General features: G+C 37.8%; 1 protein-coding gene across 1 annotated transcript in view; it reads left to right on the plus strand.

Annotated features, from left to right (window-relative positions):
• CPEB3 (cytoplasmic polyadenylation element binding protein 3) overlaps positions 1-21,567 on the plus strand; it is a 207,632-nt gene that overhangs the window by 48,791 nt on the left and 137,274 nt on the right. Inside the window, exons 2-3 of the mRNA XM_011995849.1 lie at positions 2,910-3,069; positions 14,058-14,114. Coding sequence (XP_011851239.1) covers positions 2,910-3,069; positions 14,058-14,114 — 217 coding nt within the window. The remainder of the gene's footprint in view (positions 1-2,909; positions 3,070-14,057; positions 14,115-21,567) is intronic.

Below are 21,567 nucleotides of genomic sequence, written 5' to 3' on the forward strand. Positions count from 1 at the left end.
CTTGAAGAATCATCCAGTTTAGTGGCTCTAGCCAGTCATAGAATTTATTTTGTTTTAAATTATGATTAAGTAGGTTTGAGCTGGAGCCCAGGAATCTGTGTTTTAATCGGCTCTACATGTGATTTTTGACAGTCTGACAGGTTTGGGAACCATTTCAGTTTAGTTACATGAATCCCTCCTTCCAAAATCCTCTTTTAATTTTCCTGACAGGTAGTCATCTAATGTCTGATATCCATTTGTGATAGGAACTCACTGTTACATTGGCAGGAATGTGCAGTTAGTTACAGTGCAGTTTTTCTATAGAAGTAACCATGGATTTAATTAATTTCTTTGGCCAGATTTTTATACTCCTTAGGTTTTGGCATTGAGGGCTCTTGTATCTTCTCTGAACCTTGCCTTCTTCATGTGTAAAATGGGTATGTTGTTATCTACCTTGAGGGATTATCAGTAATTAAATGAAAAAATAAACTGTCCTGTCTGGAAAGATTCTCGAATGCCTTCAAATAGCCTTTTCTTATAGTTCCCTTACCATGTCAGTCTATTCTGAAACACTCTCATGTCTTCAGAGTTCTAGTTAGAAGTGTGGATGTGATAGAGGGCTCCTAGATAATTCATTTTGGGATTGTTAGTGCCAGAAATAGGTTATCATTTTGCCTCCTCATCAGTATGCTTCTTTACCTCTGGCTTTTTCTTTGGACAAAGTATATGATAGACGCTCTTATGGGTACAGATAAGCCTGCGTTTCTGGAAATTCAGCTTTACTCCTTAGAGTTTCCACTAGTAACTTGAACCCGGAGCAAAACAAATGATCTGCAGGAAGACTTTAAATCTAAAAGAAAAGACCTTTTTAGATTGTATAGAGACCAAAGTAGAGAACCAAAGAAAATATTCCTTGTCTCTTTCCTATCCAAGGGGAGAGATAGGTAATGGGTGAGTGTTATCCATAGAAGAGGATAAATGATCAAATGCAAAGCTGGAAAAGACTGTTCAAGACCCTGAAAATAATCTCTCATCACTGTAGGTTGACTTGGTTTGGTTGTTGAGATGTATGCTTGTCTTGCTTTTCTTAACCAAAGCAAACTTGATCTGTTCTTTAGTATTAACTTAGAACATGAGCTATGCTTCTCTTGAGGCTCAGAGTACTAAGAAGAGTTTGTAGGTGATAGTCTCTTGAAGGCGTGAGTGAAATGTGGTGAAATAACACTTTTTTCTTTAGTTTGTGTTAGATTTCTAGTTTCAAAATGTTTTTGAATGTAACATCTTGAAAATACTTCTTTGGGTTAAAGTTTCTTCATGTGAGTGCTTTTCAAAAGATAATTTTAGTACTTTGGACACATTAAATTTTTTTTTTCTTTTTGCCATTATCTTCATGAATACAACTTTAAACACATTTTTATTTTTATTTTTTAGTTTTACTTTTTGAGATGGAATCTAGCTATGTCGCCAGGCTGGAGTGCAGTGGCGTGATCTTGGCTCACTGCAACCTCCGCCTCCTGGGTTCAAGCAATTTGCTGCCTCAGCTTCCCGAATAGCTGGGATTATAGGCATGTCCACGTACCACCACGCCTAGCTAATTTTTGTATTTTTAGTAGAGACAGGGTTTCACCATGTTGGCTAGGATGGTCTCAATCTCTTGACCTCGTGATCTGCCTGCCTTGGCCTCCCAAAGTGCTGGGATTACAGGCGTGAGCCACTGCGCCCAGCCACATTTTTATTTTTAAAAAGTGTATCCATATATGTAACTTACTGGTCAGAAATGTTAAAGATATCCAATACATTTTCATTGAAATTATAGTCGCCCTTTAGTTTTTCAGGAAAATGATTCCATCTGAGTTCTTAATTATTGTGGTCTTTATCATTTGCAATCAGGAATTCTAGACCAGCCTGGGCAACATAGTGAGACCCCATCTCTAAAAAAAAAAAAAAAAATTTTAGCTGGGCATGGCGACATGTGTCCTAGCTACTAGGGAGCCTGAGGTGGGAGGATCACTTGAGCTCAGGAGGTCAGGGCTGAAGTGAGCCATGATTGCACCACTGTACTTCAACCTGGGCAACAAAGCAAGACCTTGTCTTAAACAAAACAAAAAAAAAAATTACGGTCTTCCTCTAGGGGGGAAACATCTGTGTTCATTTGACAATGAAGTTATTGGGTGGAGGGTAGAAAGCAAAACCAATTAACTTGACTCTTCCTTTTAAATTTACTATTTTAGTTCATTTGCAAGAAAGTCACTCTGAACTACATTACGTTATAGAATATTAGGGGAGATGATGCAATTTAATTAGTTATGGAGACTTATATTAAACTTAATGTTGCCAAATCATTATTCCTTTTTTTTTGAGATGGAGTCTTGCTCTGTCATCCAGGCTGGAGTGTAGTGGTATGATCTCGGCTCACTGCAACCTCTGCCTTCCAGGTTCAAGTGATTCTCCTGCCTCAAGCCCCCCAAGTAGCTGGGATTACAGGTGCGCACCACCACACCTGGCTACTTTTTGCATTTTTAGTAGAGGCGAGGTTCCACCCGGTTGGCCAGGCTGGTCTCGAACTCCTGACCTCAAGTGATCTGCCCACCTTGGCCTCCCAAAATGCTGGGGTTACAGGTGTGACAAGTCATTATTCTTAATGAAGAGAGCAGGATCAGCGCAGTAGCTCGTGTCTGTAATCCCAGCACTTTGGGAGGCCACGGCAAGAGGATTGCTTGAGCCTAGACATTCGAGACCAGCCTGGGAAACATAGCACGACCCCATCTCTACAAAGTAAATAAATAAATAAACAAAAAGAAGGACTGTATGCTATTAGGGCTCTCTGTAACTTTCATTCATGTCATCATTCCACAGCAGGAAGCAAATGATATAGTGTTAATTTTATGAAGTAATTTTATGTATTGTCTTGTTTTTGTTTTTATTTTTAGGACCGGAGTAGGCCCTATGATACTTTTAACTTGCACTCGTTGGAGAACTCCTTAATGGATATGATAAGGACTGATCATGAGCCTCTGAAAGGTAAACACTACCCTCCCAGTGGCCCACCAATGAGTTTCGCTGATATAATGTGGAGGAATCATTTTGCAGGTTAGGAATATTCATATGTCCATTTCTTGCTTGGTGTTTTAAGCAAAAATCAGCTTTTTAATAATTTTGGTTTTTCTGGTTTGTTTTTTGTTTGCTTGTTTTTGTTTTGCTTCTGTAAAGCATTGTGGAATGTATTTAAAGTTGATTTCTTTTAAACCTGGGTTCAACTACCTATAATAATCAAGGTGGATTGTTATTATCAGTCATGTCTGGCAGGAGCATGAATTGGGTAGCTGAGATCAGTCACATTATGAGTTAATAGCATGAGACCAGCAGCCAGGTTTTCTGGGCTTTGTGTATTTGGAATCCTCAGCTGAACTTAGATAATTCATTTAAGTCCATATATATATACTGCAAGGAACTGTGAGAGTTAGTAAACCAATCTCCAAAGATTGCTTCAGAAAACTGCATATAAAGAACTTCTATTTTATTAAAGCATAATCACCTTCCTAGTATAGAAAGTATCACTACACAGGCTTATGGGCAGCCAGTGACCCTTTGCATTCTCTGAGGCCAAAACACAAGAAAATATCTTAAAGTATATAAATGTTTTGGATTAAATATAAGGCAGAAGGTCTCAAAGTTAGCAGTATTAGGACTTCCTGTTTTTAGAGCCTATGTAAATTCAGGATAGATGTTGGTGTTTAATTCATAATTACAGATAGTTCTTTTTATGGGTTATAGGACTTTTTAGAGACTTTACGATATTTTAAAATACTGTAATTACAGTATTTTAAATATCCACTATACTTGGGTTAAGATCTAAATTTCTGAAAACTATGAAGAGTTTTCTTTTTTTTTTTTTTGTGAAGAGTTTTCATCCATGGGGATGTCCATCTTGTATGAACCGTTACGTCTTTCAAAATTGTGAGGAATTCACTCCCCTCCGGTTATCTCTAGGCCCATATTATAGTGTGAATGACTGTGAACACCTGATGCTCATTTCTTCAAGCCACACCAGAAATCTCTTTCATCATTTTCTTGTCACACTCATGATTTTCTTCTGCTTTCCTCATTTTCCAGTGAAAAGAAAGTAGTCAATAGGTTATGAAGAAAAGAAGGGATTTTAGGGAAAGCTAGTTTTTTGGGGTTTTTTTTGTTTGTTTTTGTTTTTTTGAGACAGTGGAGTGCAGTGGCACAATCTTGACTCACTGAAACTTCCGCCTCCTAGGTTCAAATGATTATTTTACCTCAGCCTTCTGAGTAGCTGGAATTACAGGCGCCTGTCACCTCGCCCAGCTGGTTTTTGTATTTTTAATAGAGACAGGATTTCACCATGTTGGCCAGGCTGTTCTCAGACTCCTAACCTCTAGTGATCTGCCTGCCTCGGCCTCCCAAAGTGCTGGTATTATAGGCGCGAGCCACTGCGCCCAGCTGATACTTGCATTCTAAGGAAAATATTTTTAAAATGTTTTGACTTTAAAAAGTGGAGAAAATTATAAGAACAAAAACGTAACTAAAAAATAAAAGATTGTGATGGTATATTCTTTGTCTAATTCTCCTATGATAAGCATTATCCATGCTTCTATCAGATCTTTGTAATTTACTGCTAGGCCTTGACTTTAGACTCTTAGGTTGTTTCCAATTTTTCCTCCATTAAAGGTAATGCTGCCATGGATGAGTTCTTGCACATAGCTTTTCCTTAAGGTAAATTCATAGTGAGAGTCTTTGGGTCAAAAGAGATAAACATTTAGGTGGATTGAGCTTTAAGAGAAGGATGGTAGGCTAGAGGACCTACCTTGTGGCTTCTGTATGAGTCTGTTCAGAAGCACTTCCCTTTATACTATCTTGCTTTTCCTCTTCCTTTTTTTTTTTTTTTTTGAGACAGAGCTTCGCTCTTGTTGCCCAGGCTGGAGTGCAGTGGCGTGCTCTCAGCTCACTGCAACCTCTGCCTGCTGGGTTCAAGAGATTCTCCTGCCTCAGCCTTCTGAGTAGCTGGGATTACAGGCATATGCCAGCACGTCCAGCTAATTTTGTATTTTTAGTAGCGATGGAGTTTCTCCCTGTTGGTCAGGCTGGTCTCAAACTCCTGACCTCAGGTGATCCACCTGCCTCGGCCTCCCAAAGTGCTGAGATTATAGGTGTGAGCCACTGCGCCCAGCCTCCTCCTACTTTTAATATCCTTTACTCCCACTTGAACATGGGGAACACTATTTTGAGGACCTCAAAACTCAAGTACAGAGTAACTGGTCTTTGTTTGTTTTTTTGAGATGAAGTCTTGCTCTTGTCGCCCAGGCTGGAGTGCAATGGCATGATGTCGGCTCACTGCAACCTCAGCCTCCCAGATTCAAGTGATTCTCCTGCCTCAGCCTCCTGAGCAGCTGGGATGACAGGCACCTGCCACCACTGCCAGCTAATTTTTGCATTTTTAGTAGAGACACGGTGTCGCCATGTTGGCCAGGCAGGTCTCAAACTTCTGACCTCAGGCGATTGCCCGTCTTGGCCTCCCAAAGTGCTGGGATTACAGGCCTGTGCCACCCCACCTGGCCCCAGAGTAACTGGTTTTTGTATGTTTGTTTGTTTTGATTTTTTTTTTTTCCTAGAGCTTAATTTCCTTGGTTTTTCAGAAAAAAAAAATATTTTTACTCATTATAAGAAATGCAAATAGTGTGTAAAAGGATGAAAAGGAAAGTAAAAAAGAAAAAAAAAAAATCACTAGAGGCTGGACGTGGTGATCGCTTGAATCAGGGAGTTGGAGGTTGCAGTGACCAAGATTGTGGCACTGTACTGCAGCCTGGTGACAGAGCGAGACTCTGTCTCAAAAAAAAGAAAAAAAAAAAAAATCACTAGAGACTCTACCTAGAAGTAACAAAGGTTATTATTTTTGTTAACATCCTTCCAGATATTTTATATTCTCCATATAGGAGATGAAATTACAACTCAGCCTTTCTGACTTTGCAGTCAGTGTAACCTGGGTGTGAATTCTGTCTCTGCCTCTGTCTGCCTATTAATCTGGATAAATTAGCCTCTTTAAAGCCTCAGTGTCCTTATTGTTAAAATAAATTCCCTACTTCATAGAGTGAGTACGAAGATCAAATAAAGTCCCTGGCACTAGAAACTGCTCAAATGTTATCTACAATTTTTTGCTGGAAGTAGTATGGTATACTTGCAATATTGACTTCTTTCCAACTAAACTGCAGCTAAATGTTGAAATTTTTCAGATGCACGTTGTCAAAATTTTATATTTTTCATAAGTAGTGATTATTGAAGGATAAACATCTTATTTTCAAAGCCACTTAGAAAGGAAAATAATTTTTCAATTATTTTGGCTTTCCAAAATTGTATATCTGAATGATGTAAAAAATAGGATATCCAGTATTTTAAGATGTACTTGAAGAACATGGTAAAAATATGTTCACAATAATATTTTATCTTAGAAATGTATTCAGTAAGAAATCCCTTTATTCAACTGTCCTGTTGATTCAGGGGAAAAAACTATTAGCGTGGGAGATAACAGAATAGGAAGTTTAGGAGATAATGAGACTTCTGTTTTAGTGAAGTAAATAAACTTTAATAGTTTTTTGGTTATGTATTCGGTTGACCAGCCCTGAAAATATTTGTAGGAAATTTTAAAAGTTTCTCTATCTCATCCCCCATGATAAAAATTATATAGAAGAAAAGCTGAATTGAACTTTCTTCATAGCACACTGAAAAATATCTTCTATAGTATTAATCAGATCACAGAATGCGTATTTAAACAAAAATTGGACTAATTTATTATTTATTTATGTATGTATTTTCTGAGCTGGAGTCTTGCTCTGTCGCCCAGGCTGGAGTGCAGTGGCGGGATCTCAGCTCATTGCAACCTCTGCCTCCCTGGTTCAAGCAATTCTCCTAACTCAGCCTCCTGAGTAGCTAGGATTACAGGTGTGTGCCATCACACCCAGCTAATTGTTGTATTTTTTAATAGAGACAGGATTTCACCATGTTGGCCAGTCTAGTCTCAAACTCCTGACCTCATAATCCTCCCTGCTCAGCCTCCCGAAGTGGCCGGGATTATAGGCATGAGCCACTGCGCCCAGCCAGACTAATTTATTTTTTTATTTTTTTTACTTTTTAAAGATCCCAAACTACAGTGCTTGGCTGTAAAAGAATAAGGTAATGATCTTCTGGGTTTTGTTTTGTTTTTTGTTTTTTAACTATGTCTTACATATACTTTTCCTTTCGTTAGAGAGAATGCCTCAGAGATGAGAAAGGAGGCTTTTGAAGAGAGTAATGCTCTAATGCAGCTGTTTCTTATTTTATTTATTTATTTATTTTGAGACAGGTTCTCGCTCTTTCACCCAGGCTGGAGTGCAGTGGCACAATCTTGGCTCACTGCAGCCTTGACCTCCCAGGCTCAAGCAATCTTCCTGCCTCAGCTCCGTAAGTAGCTGATACTAGAGGCAGGGGCACCATGCCTGGCTGATTTTTTCTATTTGCTGTGAAGACAGGGTTTCACCATGTTGCCCAGCCTAATCTTGAACTCCTGAGCTCAAGCGATCCTCCTACCTCAGCCTCCCAAAGTGCTGAGATTATAGGCATGAGCCACTGGCCCTGACCCTGTTTCTTATTTCTTTTTCTCAGTACAGAAATCCTTGGGTTGGCAGATGTAGTAGGAGGGAGCAATTGTTCTCTGTTCTCATTTCTAGTGGATTGAAGGAAAATCCAACTCTCTTCTTAACTATGAAGATTAAGGGGATTAATGGTGTTGAGAGAGGTGGGGTAAGAGATAACGAAAAAGATTCATCCCTATTATCTTCCTCATAGCTGTTCCTTGACTTTCTACCTGTAATGCAGGTTCACTAAGCTCCTGTGGAACCACTCTGAAAACTCATGGTCATTAGGTTTAATTAATCATATTCTCCCAACTCTAGAAAGATAATAAGGAAATAGCAACTATAGCACATTGAGCAGAGAAGTAAGATCATATACCCTAACTGGGGAAGCCCAGTATAGCAGGCATCTTGGCAAAAACAGGGAGGAGTTACTTTTTCTTCATCCCATGCAATTTGCCTCTTACAGCAGAAAAAAGGCCTGGCTGACTATTTGGGGTTAGTGCCTGGTAAAACATTTTTATGTATTTGAATTTTCTCTTCCCTCACCATTCATGGAACTGAGATTTGAAAAATGAAAAGATGTCAGTTGAGAAATGATATTGAAAACTTTGCTTTTCAAAGGTATACTGAGAGTGTCTTGAGGGGCAGAGACAGTAAGTAGAAATTGAGTGATTTGTATAAGTACCCTCCATTAATTTGTGTAATCATCCTTTAAGCATAGCATTTAAATCACCTGAGTTTTTAGTGGCCAAGCATGGTGGCTCATGCCTATAATTCCAGCACTTTGGGAGGCTGAGGCGGGCAGATCACTTGAGGTCAGGACTTCAAGACCAGCCTATCCTACATGGTGAAACCGTACCTCTACTAAAAATACAAAAATTAGCCAGGTGTGGTAGTGGGCACCTGTAATCCCAGCTACTCAAGAGGCTGAGGCAGGAGAATCGCTTGAACCGGGGAGGTGGCGCTTGCTTTGAGCCAAGATTGTGCCACTGTACTCCAGCCTGGTGACAGAGCAAGACTCCATCTCAAAAAAAAAAAAAAGAAAAATCACCTGAGTTTTAAAAGACACAGATGATGGTGATGATGATAATGATGATTTTGAGACAGGGTCTCGCTGTGTAACCCAGACTGGAATGCAGTGGGGCGATCTCAGCTTGCTGCAGTCTTCGCCTCCTGGGCTCAAGCTCTCCTCCCACCCCAGCCTCGTGAGTAGCTGGAACTATAGGTGCATGCCACCACACCCACCTAATTTTTTTTTTTTTGGTAGAGATGGGGTTTCGCCATGTTGCCCAGGCTGGTCTCTAACTCCTGAACTCAAGCAATCTGCCCGCCTCTGCCTCCCAAAGTGCTGGGATTACAGGTGTGAACCAGTGCATGCCAGGCTGGGAATTGTGATTTAATTGTTCTCAAGTACAGCCTTCATTAAATGAGGAAACAGAGGCACAAAATATTTAACAACTTGCCAAAAATTACCCACTACCAATATGTGAATAAACTAGGATTTGACCTCAGGTCTAAGCTCACAGCTTTTGATTATTGGTTATTTGGAACATACTTAGAATATTATAGTACCAAAGTTTTATCATTTCCTTAAAAAAGAGATTTTAAAAAGTTTACTGTATTTTTACATATCACAGTATTACATTTTTTAAGATAGTTTTCTAAAGGAACATCTCTCTAACTTTATAGAGAAAATTAGTGGGAAATAAAACCCAGTAGAATATGCATTTTACCTGTAAGTCTTTCTGAAACGTGGCACTAACATTCTGTTACATGAAGCTTTCTGAAGTACTTGCCTTTTTAGAGCAAAGGGAGTGATTAGAGGACGGTACAGCAGTTGTTCCCTATCTCATAACATGTTGTAGAAGTAAAGAGATGACTTTCATAATTAATTATGAGTTAATACAAATTTCAGTTTTTAATTTGGGCTCACAAAAGCATGAGTTTAGTTGGATTCTGAAACTGAATCATGATAGACGTAGGGTTTTTTTTTGTAACTAGTGTTTTAAATATGAATGTGAATTGAGCTTCTGAGACTGTGATTTTAACAGAACGAATAACCATATGTAACCCTGTTTTCCAACCTCTGCCTTCATCCCCTCTCACCCCTATTTATCAGATCCTGTGCAGTGGGAAAAGTGGGACACAGTCTCAGATTTCCACAGCATCATTTAACTCAGTAAAACCAAGTATGCCTTCCAGTTTTTGAAACCTTATATTTTACACTATACTTAAAAGATCGCTAGCTGACAAGAACAATTTAAAAATAGCAGACCATGGACAGGTGACAAAATGTCATGCTGGCAGCACTAGACTGCATTATACAAAAATCACCAGATGTCACACACTTGATTCTATTTTCACAGCTGATTAAACAGCAGTATTTGTTGGACAAAAGGAATAAAAAAGAAATGGCCTTTTCTGAATTTGGAATCAGTTTTTCTTTTGCTGTTATATATTTTATTTTCCTCCAAAATTCCTTAATAACTGTAAAACTTAAGATATACAATATATTAAGTTAAAAATTATGAAATAATTTCAATTTTAGAAAAGAAACCTTTACACATATACACTCCCTAACCTGGAAGACTGTAAATCAAGATGTTAACAGTGCTTATCTTTGGTGAGCTTCTTTTCTCCATTTTTCTGCATTATGTGATTTTTCTCTAATGAAAATGCATTGCATTTTATAATCTAAAAATTACTTTTGGAAGAGGTTAAGAAACTAGCTTAAAGATGCTGTGAGTGATTTTACTTTAAAAAATTACATTACTAGTTGGAAAAATTAGATTATATTTAGATAATTGATTCTGATGGATATGGCTTTCTTGACCCAGAGTTTCTTGTCTTTTCTTTTTTTTTTTTTCTTTTTGAGACGGAGTCTTGCTCTGTCGCCAGGCTGGGGTGCCATGACACGATCTCGGCTCACTGCAACCTCCACCTCCCAGGTTCAAGTGATTCTCCTACCTCAGCCTGCTGAGTAGCTGGGACTACAGGCGCATGCCACCACACCCAGCTAATTTTTTTGTATTTTTAGTAGAGATGGGATTTCACCATGTTGGCCAGGATGGTGTCCATCTCTTGATCTCGTGATCTGACCGCCTCGGCCTCCCAAAGTGTTGGGATTACAGGCGTGAGCCACGGTGCCCAACCTGGAGTTTCTTATAAAATCTTTTGTTGCTAGCTTTCATCCAGAGACCTGTTGAAGTCAAAGAGGTCAAAGAATTAGAGAGAATACCAGGAAAGGTAAAAAGTGTTCTGCTTTTCATCAATTAGTGATACCTTCAATCTGTAAAACACTGCCTAAGCCTCTCATTTTAATGCATCATAAGAAAGTTTAGGTTGGAAGTAATCAGTGTAAGATAGAGAATGATAATTTGAAAACTACCAAGCTTCCTTTCAATTTCATCTTTCTAAGCTGAAAAGTTCTAGGAGCTCATGGAAAGGGTCAAAAAGGATCCATGCAGGTATGTTTAACTTCTGGAGGACAAAAAGGGTACCCCTTTATGTTTGGGAAACTAGGTAGTTATAGGAACATGTAAAAACTTTATTTGATATAGTGGTTGTAAACTACATAATTCTTTACTATACATGGTTGTAGACACAGGAAAGAAAAGAAGTCAAATAAAGATCAGTTAAATTCAGGCTTGCATGATTTCCTTGATAACCTTTATTATTATTCTAGGAATATTTAGGGAATATTGCTAACTTTTTAGACAGCACACCCTCCTCTAAATATTCCTTGGTTGGAGTTTGAAAAGATCCTCCATATATACGGTTTCCTTAAGTTCTGATGGGCAGTGATTTTGAAGTCTTGATGGGCTTTTAGGTAGACTTTCCAGTAACTGGCTAATTACTGTTATATTTGAATACCCCAGAAAAGGATGAACGCTGGTTTAGAGTAAATCATATCTAGTTTTCATGGATATTGGTATTTCATGATAATGAATCCAAATAAGGTCTTGATTATCCAGAAATGATGGCAAGGACATTGAGATAGCTAACTGAAATGAGAATATGCTTTCTCCCTACTGAGTCAAAGCCTTGTTCTGGTGACAGTTTTTCCTATTATATGTTCTGATAAAGGTAGTGGTAGGAGATAACACTTGTTGCTGACTATAATTTTCAGGGACTCTAAAATGACTTAGGAACTGAAAAAATGTCAGGCACATTGAACAATTACATATAGATACAGTACATGTATCTTTTAACAATGGGGTAGTTTTTGAAATTCCTAATAGTTAGCTTCTAGTAAATATGAAAAGGTTTATGAAATCTATAAAAATAAAATAGATGATTCTCTTAGATGATTCTTTACTCATATGGCTTTTTAATAGAAAACATGATCTAATCTAAGAAAATAATTTTACTATATTACAAATGCTAGCAAAATTGTCTCTGCAAAACCAGAGAGAGATGAAACATTTTTCTCCTAATAAAGTTTGAAATAATAAAAACTAAATTTTTTCATTGAAAGCTCTATAATGCTTCATGATAAAGTTAGAACAGTTTCATCAGAATCCATCGAATTCTGGTGGATTTTCTTATTTATGGATGTATTTAAGATTTTCTCATTCTTCAGTACATACATACACACCAATACAAGTGACGCTTCGCTTGCGAGGATTTTGTTTTTCCCTGCCACTTTTTTTTTTTTGAGATGGAGTCTTGCTCTGACTCCCTGGCTGGAGTACAGTGGCACAATCTTGGCTCACTACAACCTCTGCATTCTGAGTTCAAGTGATTCTCCTGCCTCAGCCTCCTGAGTAGCTGGGATTACAGGCACCCACCACCACACCCAGCTAATTTTTGTATTTTTAGTAGAGACAGGGTTTCACCATGTCGGCCAGGCCGGTCTCGAACTCCTGACCTCAGATGATTCGACCTCCCAAAGTGCTGGGATTACAGGCATGAACCACTGCGCCTGGCCTTCCCTACCTGTTAATATGAAATGACCTTTTACAAATTATCGTAGCCTGGGGAGACATAAGAAATCAGGATGGTCCTGTCTAGGCAAAAACTTCATTTGTTTAGGATTTGTTCATGATTCTCCCTTTTTATTTAAGGCAGATGCTCTGTTTTGTCTACTATGATGCTTTCCTTTTGGGCAAAAAGAACTTAATAATGCTATTTGCCTCCAGTCCCCCATAACAGAGTTTACTATCAAATGATGACTGACTCTTTTGCAATTATGTAATATAAAAGTATATATGTTGTAAAAATCAATCATTTTAACCTTATCTCCAGCTTTTTCTGTACTACTTTCTCCCCAAGATACTGTTGACATTTATTTAAACAATGGTAGTGAAATAAGATTAACATTTTTTGAGAATTTCATGATAACCCTTGACATAATTGAACATTAAAACCTTGCAGAGCCAAGTTTATAGATACTAGCTTTAAACAAAAGCATTGTTTCAATAACTATTTTGTTGAAGGAATTTGGTCAAGAAAGGTTTCTAAGTACATTTTTTTTTCATATAAGACTCTCTCTAATTTTTCTTTTGATACATCTACCTCCTTGTCCCAAATAATTAATGAAAAAGACATAACAAAAATGTCTGCATCTTCCATTCTTGCCCCTAGGGGCCATTAGTTGAAGCATCTGATTCTGACTTAACATCTTACAGACCAGGGGTTGACAAAAGTTGTGAAGTGCTAAAGAGTAAAGATTTTAGGCTTTACGGGCCACATGGTCTCTGTCATATATTGTTCTTTGTTTTAATTTTGGTTTGGTTGTGTTTACAAGCCTTTCTAAATGTAAATATGATGCTTAACTCAGAGGCATACAAAAACAGGAAGCCAGCCATGTCAGCAGAAGTTTGCAACTCCTGTTATAAACTTAAGGATGAACATATGGAAATTAGCATTATATTCAAGGTCATATAACTAGTTAGTGGTGAGGAGAGCCACCAGAACCCTAGATTTTTAGGCCAATCATTTTCCCCCCTTCTATCTCTTATATAAATTTTACCATCTTCCTTCTGGTTGCCATTCTGATTATTATGTTGCATTTTTAAGCCACTATGAAACCTGTCTTTTTATTCTCTCTAAGCTTCAAATTTATATACTTGTTTGAATCTATTTTTTTTTTTTTTTTTTTGCTGCTTGAATGGAAGAACAGTATAAATGGTTGTTTAAATAAAATGCTTAATCCAAAGAGTTGGCATGTTTAAATTGGAATGCAGGAGATGTGTTAAATTTTAGACTATTATAACAGAAGCTTCTTTTTTGTTTTGTTTTATTTATTTGTTGTTGAAACTTTGGCTTTAAGACTTTCCATGTGTATGTTTTATGCCTTAATTTTTAAAGCTGTTGTAACTGCTTTGGCCTTTGATAGCATTGTTATAGATTAATCCGTTTTAGATTTTTGTAATGTTTATATTTTAAGGTGTATTTGAAATGATTACATTAAGCATTCTTTGTGCTTAAAATTATTTTATTTTTTAGGACGCATGGGGATAAATTTCCATCATCCAGGAACAGATAATATTATGGCACTTAACAGTAAGTCTTCATATGAAATATTCTATGAAATTAGCAGTCAAGTTTGCAGCATGTCATTTCTACATTCTTGATTGTTGGTTACATTTTAACCTTCCACTGAATGTAGTATAGACCTTTGTTTTGTACTAGTGGTTCTCAAAGTGTGGTCCCTGGACCAGCAGCATCAGCATTGCTTGGGAGCTTATTAAAATCTCAGGCCCCGTGACAGGGCTATTGAATCAGAAACTTAAGGATGAGGCCCAGAGGTCTGTATTTTAACAAGCCTGTGTGATTGTGATTCAGGCTAAAGTTTGAAAATTGCTTCTTCAAACCAGGGTTGGCAAACTATAGCTCTGCAAGCTGAATCTGTTTTTGTAAATGAAGTTTTTTTGGAATATAGCCACACTCATTCATTTATGGATTGTCTGTGGCTACTTTTGTGCTACAAAGGCAGAGCCAACAAAGGCCAAACTATTTATCATCTGACCCTTTACAGAAAATGGTTGCCAACTCCTGCTCCATACCATTGGGTTGGAGGAATGAAGAGGCAGGTGAAGGGAGAGAGGAAGTGGGGTAGAGAATATAATGTGAATGAATAAATCAACTTATTTATACATAACTCAGAATTTTTTCATTGTGGTAGATAGCCAGGTATTTCAAGCTGGACATCCAGGCGTCTCCCATTAATGGAATTTGCATGGTATATGTGTCAGCAGCTTTACAGGTTTGAAACGGTTTTGTCAGTTTAATTTTGGATCAAGTTCTAAAGCAGCAAAAACTTACTAACCAGGAAGTCATATTAATTAACACCAGAAGAAATATCTGGGTGGCATCAGCTCTCCTTCCTGGTGTCAATGGATCAGATAGCTTTGCAGAAGAACAGTCTCTAAATGGAAATTTTTCATTTTCAGAAGGACCTGTATAAGCCATTGAATCTTTTAGAATTTAAGTTTTCTCCTCTAGTAAATGAGTGATACCAGATTGTCCCCTCTCATCTTCCCAGATATACAAGCTGACTGTCAATACACATGGGAGACATACTGAATGAATCTTGGGTTGTGTACAATATTATTTCTTTCCCTCTTGCTTGAGTAGGTATGTTGACTGTCGTTGGAGTTCTTTAGAACAGGTTTTAGGTTATCTCTAAAACATATATTTTACATCTCCTTGGTTCTGACATGCAACCAGTGAGTACTGCTGAGAACCACTGACAGTGCTTGATGATGCAGATCCTAAGCCTCTCCACGCATATTTTTTTCTAGATTGCTAGTATCCCTTCCTTTTGGCGGGGTTGAAGGGGAGGTGGTGTTAGAGACAATAAAAATTCCAAGGTATCTACCTCTAATTTTCTAACTTCTAAATGAAATGTCACTTTAAATTTAGATTATGCTGCCTCTAACTTTTTTTCTAGTGTGATGGGAATTAATAAACATGCTTAACTTGCTGAACTTGTGCAATAATTAATTGTGAAAAGACTTCAGTTAGATTACGGGATTTAAAGTTGAATGTAAAAGAAAAGAACAGTATGGTAGTGTGTCTGCCTGAAGGAATGAGTGTGTATCTCAAAAAGACCTAATTGACATGATGTGAATCCTCTTCTGCAAGAGGGAGAGGATATAGTTTGTGATTTTCTGTGGAAAAAAAAATGGAGCTAAAATACATTTTTCTTTTTAAAAGCCTTTTATTTTCTTTGGTTTGATTTTCTTTAATTCTCTGCTTTGAAATCCAAGATTTCATTTATGCTCTTTCCGTTTTGTTCACGTTGTGCAAATTCCCCTTTTAGCTTCAATTTCTCCAATCCTTGCGAAAAGGGGGCTGATTAGGTAATCTTAATGATCGTTTTCAGCATGAAGATACTGTTACTCTGTAATTTTTTTTTAAGTACTGAAAGGGCCATTTTGCTGATATCTGTAACAAATATTGATGAGTTACACATACTTGCAACAGATATCAGAGTGCATCAATCTTTGAATGTCTCTGTGGTTGCTGCCCAAGGTCGAAGAACCTTGTTGTCTTCTTAAAATAAACCGTACAAACAACCAGAGTTTGACATTTACGTTACAAAGTTGACTCCAGCTTGAGATGATCGGAACAAAAATATCCTCCATAGTAGGTTCTTGTGGGACCTGCAGGCTTTGACAAATTTGCTGGGATAAACCTTGTTTTCCCTTTCATACAGTTGATCCCAGCCCATCTGGTGACTTACATATGTAGCATATGCACAAACATAAACACACTTATCTATTATTTTTGTCTTCTTTTTTAAAATATGTATTTATTTTTATATTTTGTAGAGAGAAAGTGTTGCTGTGTTGCCCAGCCTAGTCTTGAACTCCTTGCCTCAAGCTATCCTCCCACCTCAGCTTCCCAAAGTGCTGGGGTTGGAGGTGTGAACCACCACACCCGGTCTTTCTTTTTATGCCTACCGTTTGTTGCCCAACACTTTTTGTCCTGTAACTGGTCTATCCTTCTTCCTTTCTCTCAACCATCATGTAGGAATAATTGAGATGGCTGGGCACAGTGCCTCACACCTGTAATCTCAGGACTTTAGGAGGCCGAGATGGGCAGATCACTTGAGGTCAGGAGTTCGAGACCAGCCTGACCAACATGGAGAAACCCTGTCTCTACTAAAAATGCAAAAATTAGCTGGGTGTGGTGGCACATGCCTGTGATCCCAGCTGCTCAGGAGGCTGAGGCAGGAGAATCACTTGAACCCAGGAGGCAGAGGTTGCAGTGAGCCGAGATCATGCCACTGCACTCCAGCCTGGGTGACAGAGTGAGACTCCATCTGGAAAAAAAAAAAAAAAAAAGAAGGAATAACTGAGAAGAAGTAACAAATCCTGAAATCCTGAAACACTGTTAACTCAGAATTTGTGATTATCGGAAGGGACTAGGTTGAAGTTGAGCTGTATTTTCAGAAAAGAAGGGATTGGCTAAGAAAATTATAGCAAATTGAGGCAGTTTAAATTTTTTTAAAAAAGAAAATGTGAGTCAGCTGTAGTTCTTTCTTACCCTTTTTTGCTATGTGAAATTTGTGCTTCCTAGGTCTCTATGGAAAGCTGCCATTCATTGTGTTTTCCAAAAGATCTTCCATCCTTTTTTTACTTTCTTGACCTCACCAAAACCTGTCTCCTAAATATATGGTCTCAGTTCTCCTGTCTTTATGGGAAAGATAGATGTCATTATATACATTCTTCTCAGTACTACTTTCCAGCTTTGAATTGGCCAAGTTCCCATTTTTTGGTGTTCCTAGTGCATGCCCTCCAGTTATACCTTCCTCCGAGAATCACCACTGCTGACGTCATCTAGAAGACAGAAAATGAAACTTGGAAGAGAAAGATAGGATACCACTATGGAAGACAAATAGGAGTTACCAGTAAACCTTCAGACATTTAGGGTGTGGAAAAATTGGCAAGGTTTGTGTAAACCAAAGAGTCTACTGATTTTTCCTGTTCAAGACTATGAATCTATTAATAATAAGAATTGGCAGGCCAGCCTTTATGGAGGAACCCAAGAGGCACATTCCAAATTTTGGCCTTTCTCAAAATATTAAGTCTTCAAGTATTACAGAATATAGAAGGCGAGGTAGGGGGAAGAAACTCTAATCCATCAGTAAGACCTGCCACTTGTCCAGTATTTCCAAAATAAAGTTAGTTCTGAAGCAATATACCCCTTCCACTTAATCAGGTAATATAATTTTTTCTTAACTGTTTAATAATTCTGCCCATTATATTTTAATCTTCCTTTTAAATGAAAACACTTGACATTTGCATAATATATTTTAATTTTTCCCACTGGAGAAAGAAGGCTGCTAAGAGTTCTTCTAGCTACGTATGTAGTAGTAGTGCTACCATCCATATTTTTCTAATACTAATAGTAGCTTGTGTTTCCTTTTTCTTTTTCTTTTTTACATTCTAGGTCAGGGATGTCCAACCTTGTGACTTCCCTGGGCCACCTTGGAAGAATAATTGCCTTGGGCCACAAATAAAATACACTAACACTAATGATAGCTGGTGAGCTTCAAAAAAAAAATCACACACACAAAAAAATCTCATAGTGTTTTAAGAAAGTTGACGAGTTTGTGTTGGGCCGCATTCAAAGCCGTCCTGGGCCACATGTGGCTTGCGGGACAGAGATTCGACAAGTTTGTTCTAGGTGTAGAGTTGGTTTAGCATTCGTGGTCTTGTGTAGGATTGATGCCTGACTTGGTGACTTTTCCTCTATTATGTTGAGCCTTAGAAAAGGATACTGGTGCCTCCATGGTTCATCACATGAACCAAATTTATGTTCAAAATCAGCATGCCTAGTCTTTACTCCATTTAACTGGTCAGTTCCTCTTTTTCCAAGTAGAAAATGGGCTTGGGAAAACAGAATATCGGAATATGGGAAAACAAAATATCGGGAAGTTGCTTGATAGGTACAAAAGTAGAAACTGGGAGTAGTGTTTCTTAAGGAATAGTATCATTCAGTTCTAGGAAGATGTCTTTGAAGCAGGCTGGAAAGCATGTGAAACCTGAAGATGCAGCAGTGAATTAGCGAAGCCAAAAGCGTCTTCTGGAGTTGGGTAGATTCCATTCCCCCTTTACAAGCTATATGGCCTTGAGGCCACATTCTTAACTCCTCTTTGCCTCTGATTTCTTCACCTGTAAAATGGAGAGAGAAATCAGTAAAGTGGTTATATATATATATATATATAAAACTTAGTATAGTGCCTGATTTGTAGATAATGCTCATATGAGCTGCTATTGTGAATGCTTGCAACAGCCTTATTATTACCTTTAAAGATCTTTCTTCCTTTACATATTAGTTTCCAAAATATAAGTTTATCTCACATTGGTTACATTTAGGTAGATGCTTTCCTGATAGAATTTAAGACAGCACCCCTGTAAGTCATTTGGTTACATTTATGTATTTATTTGGAGACAGAGTCTCACTCTGTCGCCTAGGCTGGAGTGCAGTAGTGTGATCTCGGCTCATTGTAACCTCTGCCTCTTGGGCTTAAGCGATTCTCCTGAATCAGCCTCCCGAGTAGCTGGGACTACAGGCACACGCCACCATGCCTGGCTAATTTTTTGTATTTTTAGTAGAGATGGGGTTTTGCCATGTTGCCCAGGCTGTCTTGAACTCCTGAGCTCAGGCAATCCACCTGACACGGCCTCCTGAAGTGCTAGGGTTACAGCTGTGAGCCACCATGCCCGGCCACGTTTAGATAGGTGCTTTCCTGATGGAATCGAAGACAGCACACCTGTAAGTCATCACATAAGCTAGCGTAGCTGTATTGAGATGTGGTTCCTTTTGTTTTTGTGTGAATCTTTTTCTCTGGATGAAATACTTTCTATCTATTACTTGACTTTGGAACATGCAAACACGCACCATCTTTGGACCCTACAGGCCTTTCTCAGTTGTTAAATATCTTGTGATGTTGGCACTTTAAAAAGTGTCACATGCTGCTGTTTGGAACATATTAATAAAATGATACAGCCACTTTGGAAAACAATTTGACAGTTTCTTGCAAAGTTAAATATACAACTATCATATGATGCAGGAGTTCTCCTGGGAATTTACCCAAGACAAAAAATGAAAATGTATGTCCACACAAAGATATATATGCAAATATTCAAAGCCGCGTTGTTCTTAATAGCCAAAAATTGTAAATAAAACAAATGTCTCTCAACTGGAGAATGGATAAACAAATTGTGGTACATCCATACAATGGAATACTATTTGGCAAATAAATAGAAATGAGCTATTAATACATGCAGCAACATAAATGACTGTCAAAATAATTATGCTAAGTTAAAAAGCTAGACAAAAGAATACATACTTAGATGATCCTGTTAATATAAAATTCTGGAAAATGTAAACTAATCTAGTGTGAAAAAATACAACAACTTCAAGAAAGGAATTTTTGTAGTAATATTGTCTTCTTTTTTCAGAGGACAAAAGTGAAGGCTTAGATCTTGGAGAAGAAGTCATGTGTAATGATGGCATCTAGTTGAGCAAGTTTCTGAATCTCCTTAAGCCTTTGTTTGAAAACCTGTAAGTGGGCAGTTAGGATATTTACTCTCATTGTTTTTGTGAGATTCAGATGAAGTAAGGCACATGTACAAATAAGGTATTATTACTGCTACATTTGGGAAGTAGGAAGCATAGTCTCACTCAGAGAAGATACTTTCAGAGAGTTACTTTTTTTGTTGTTTTTAAAGATCATAGCTTTGTAATATAACAGAGATTCAATCTTGTTTAAATTAAAAGTTTTTCTGCCATTCCTTTTCTGAGATCTTTGATGTTGTAATTAGAGTCTGTTACAAGTTATAAGGAGATAAATAAGAATTCTGAAGTACTACTTCCCCTCTGACAAGGAAAGATGATTGTTTACCCTCACTCTTCCATATCAAAGTATGTAACTTTGCAAAATTGAAGATTCCTAGAATAAAACCTAAGTAGTTTGAAGACTTAAACTTTTGATATCTTTCTTCGTTATTTTTTCTATAGCTCATGAATTGGTATATAAACATTTTGATATCTTAAGCCAAAAAAAGACACGCACCTCTTTAGAAGCTCTGAGGTCATTGATTGTTAAACAACGTATACATAGCTGATACACCAAGAAACTTGGAACTTTATGTTATTCTGTTTTCCACATTTTCCCCTTATTAATGCCTTGAAAGCATTTTAGAACATTTTGCTTATATTTCTATTTGAACTGAGGGCTGCCAGTGCATTTGTTGAATCAAAAGAGGCAATGTGAAAGGGCATTGACATGAACATTTGTGTTGAGTAGCGACTCCTGTGTGGCTGCAGAGCCTCCTCTTCCCCCTCCTTTTTATCCTCTGCTGGGAGTGAACTCCTTGGGGAGAGGCTCAGCTGAGAGGAAGTGGCAGAGAGGGAGCTGAGCACATGATGCCAGAATGGGAATAGAGCCAGCTTTGCTAGAATTCCAAATGGAATTTTCCAAAATTTGAAGAACACATCGTTGTTTCTGTACACTGTGAGTGAATATAAGTAAATAATTTCTTGGTAGCATAAAAAAGTGTAGTAAAGGAATTATTTTGAGATTCTCAGATTAAAGACATTTTGTCTGAGAATTTTGAACTTTTTGAAGACAAGATTCAGACTTTCTGTTTCTGTCTGAACAGGTTTCTATCTGAACAGGTTTAGAAGTAAAACTAATGTATGGTTGTGCTATGAATACGTTGTAAAGGATGGCTAATTTAAAAATGAAAATATTAGAAGGATAAGTAATGTTCCATGACTTCTAAGTACTCAAATTTCAAAACATTCTAGTTGGATGCTGCACATGAGCGTGGTAAGGGACCTAAGAGATTGTTTTGTTTTGACCTTTTCATTTTACAGTTGGGAAGCTGAGATTCAAAAGGCTATGGGAATTGGCCAGGGTGACATGGAGCTAGGAGCAGAACCTCTTGCCTCGTGGTTGAGGGTGGTAACTTTTGCTTTAGATACTTAATTGTTA

Source organism: Mandrillus leucophaeus, unplaced genomic scaffold, assembly GCF_000951045.1.
Source record: "Mandrillus leucophaeus isolate KB7577 unplaced genomic scaffold, Mleu.le_1.0 Scaffold1133, whole genome shotgun sequence".
Taxonomy (NCBI): domain Eukaryota; kingdom Metazoa; phylum Chordata; class Mammalia; order Primates; family Cercopithecidae; genus Mandrillus; species Mandrillus leucophaeus.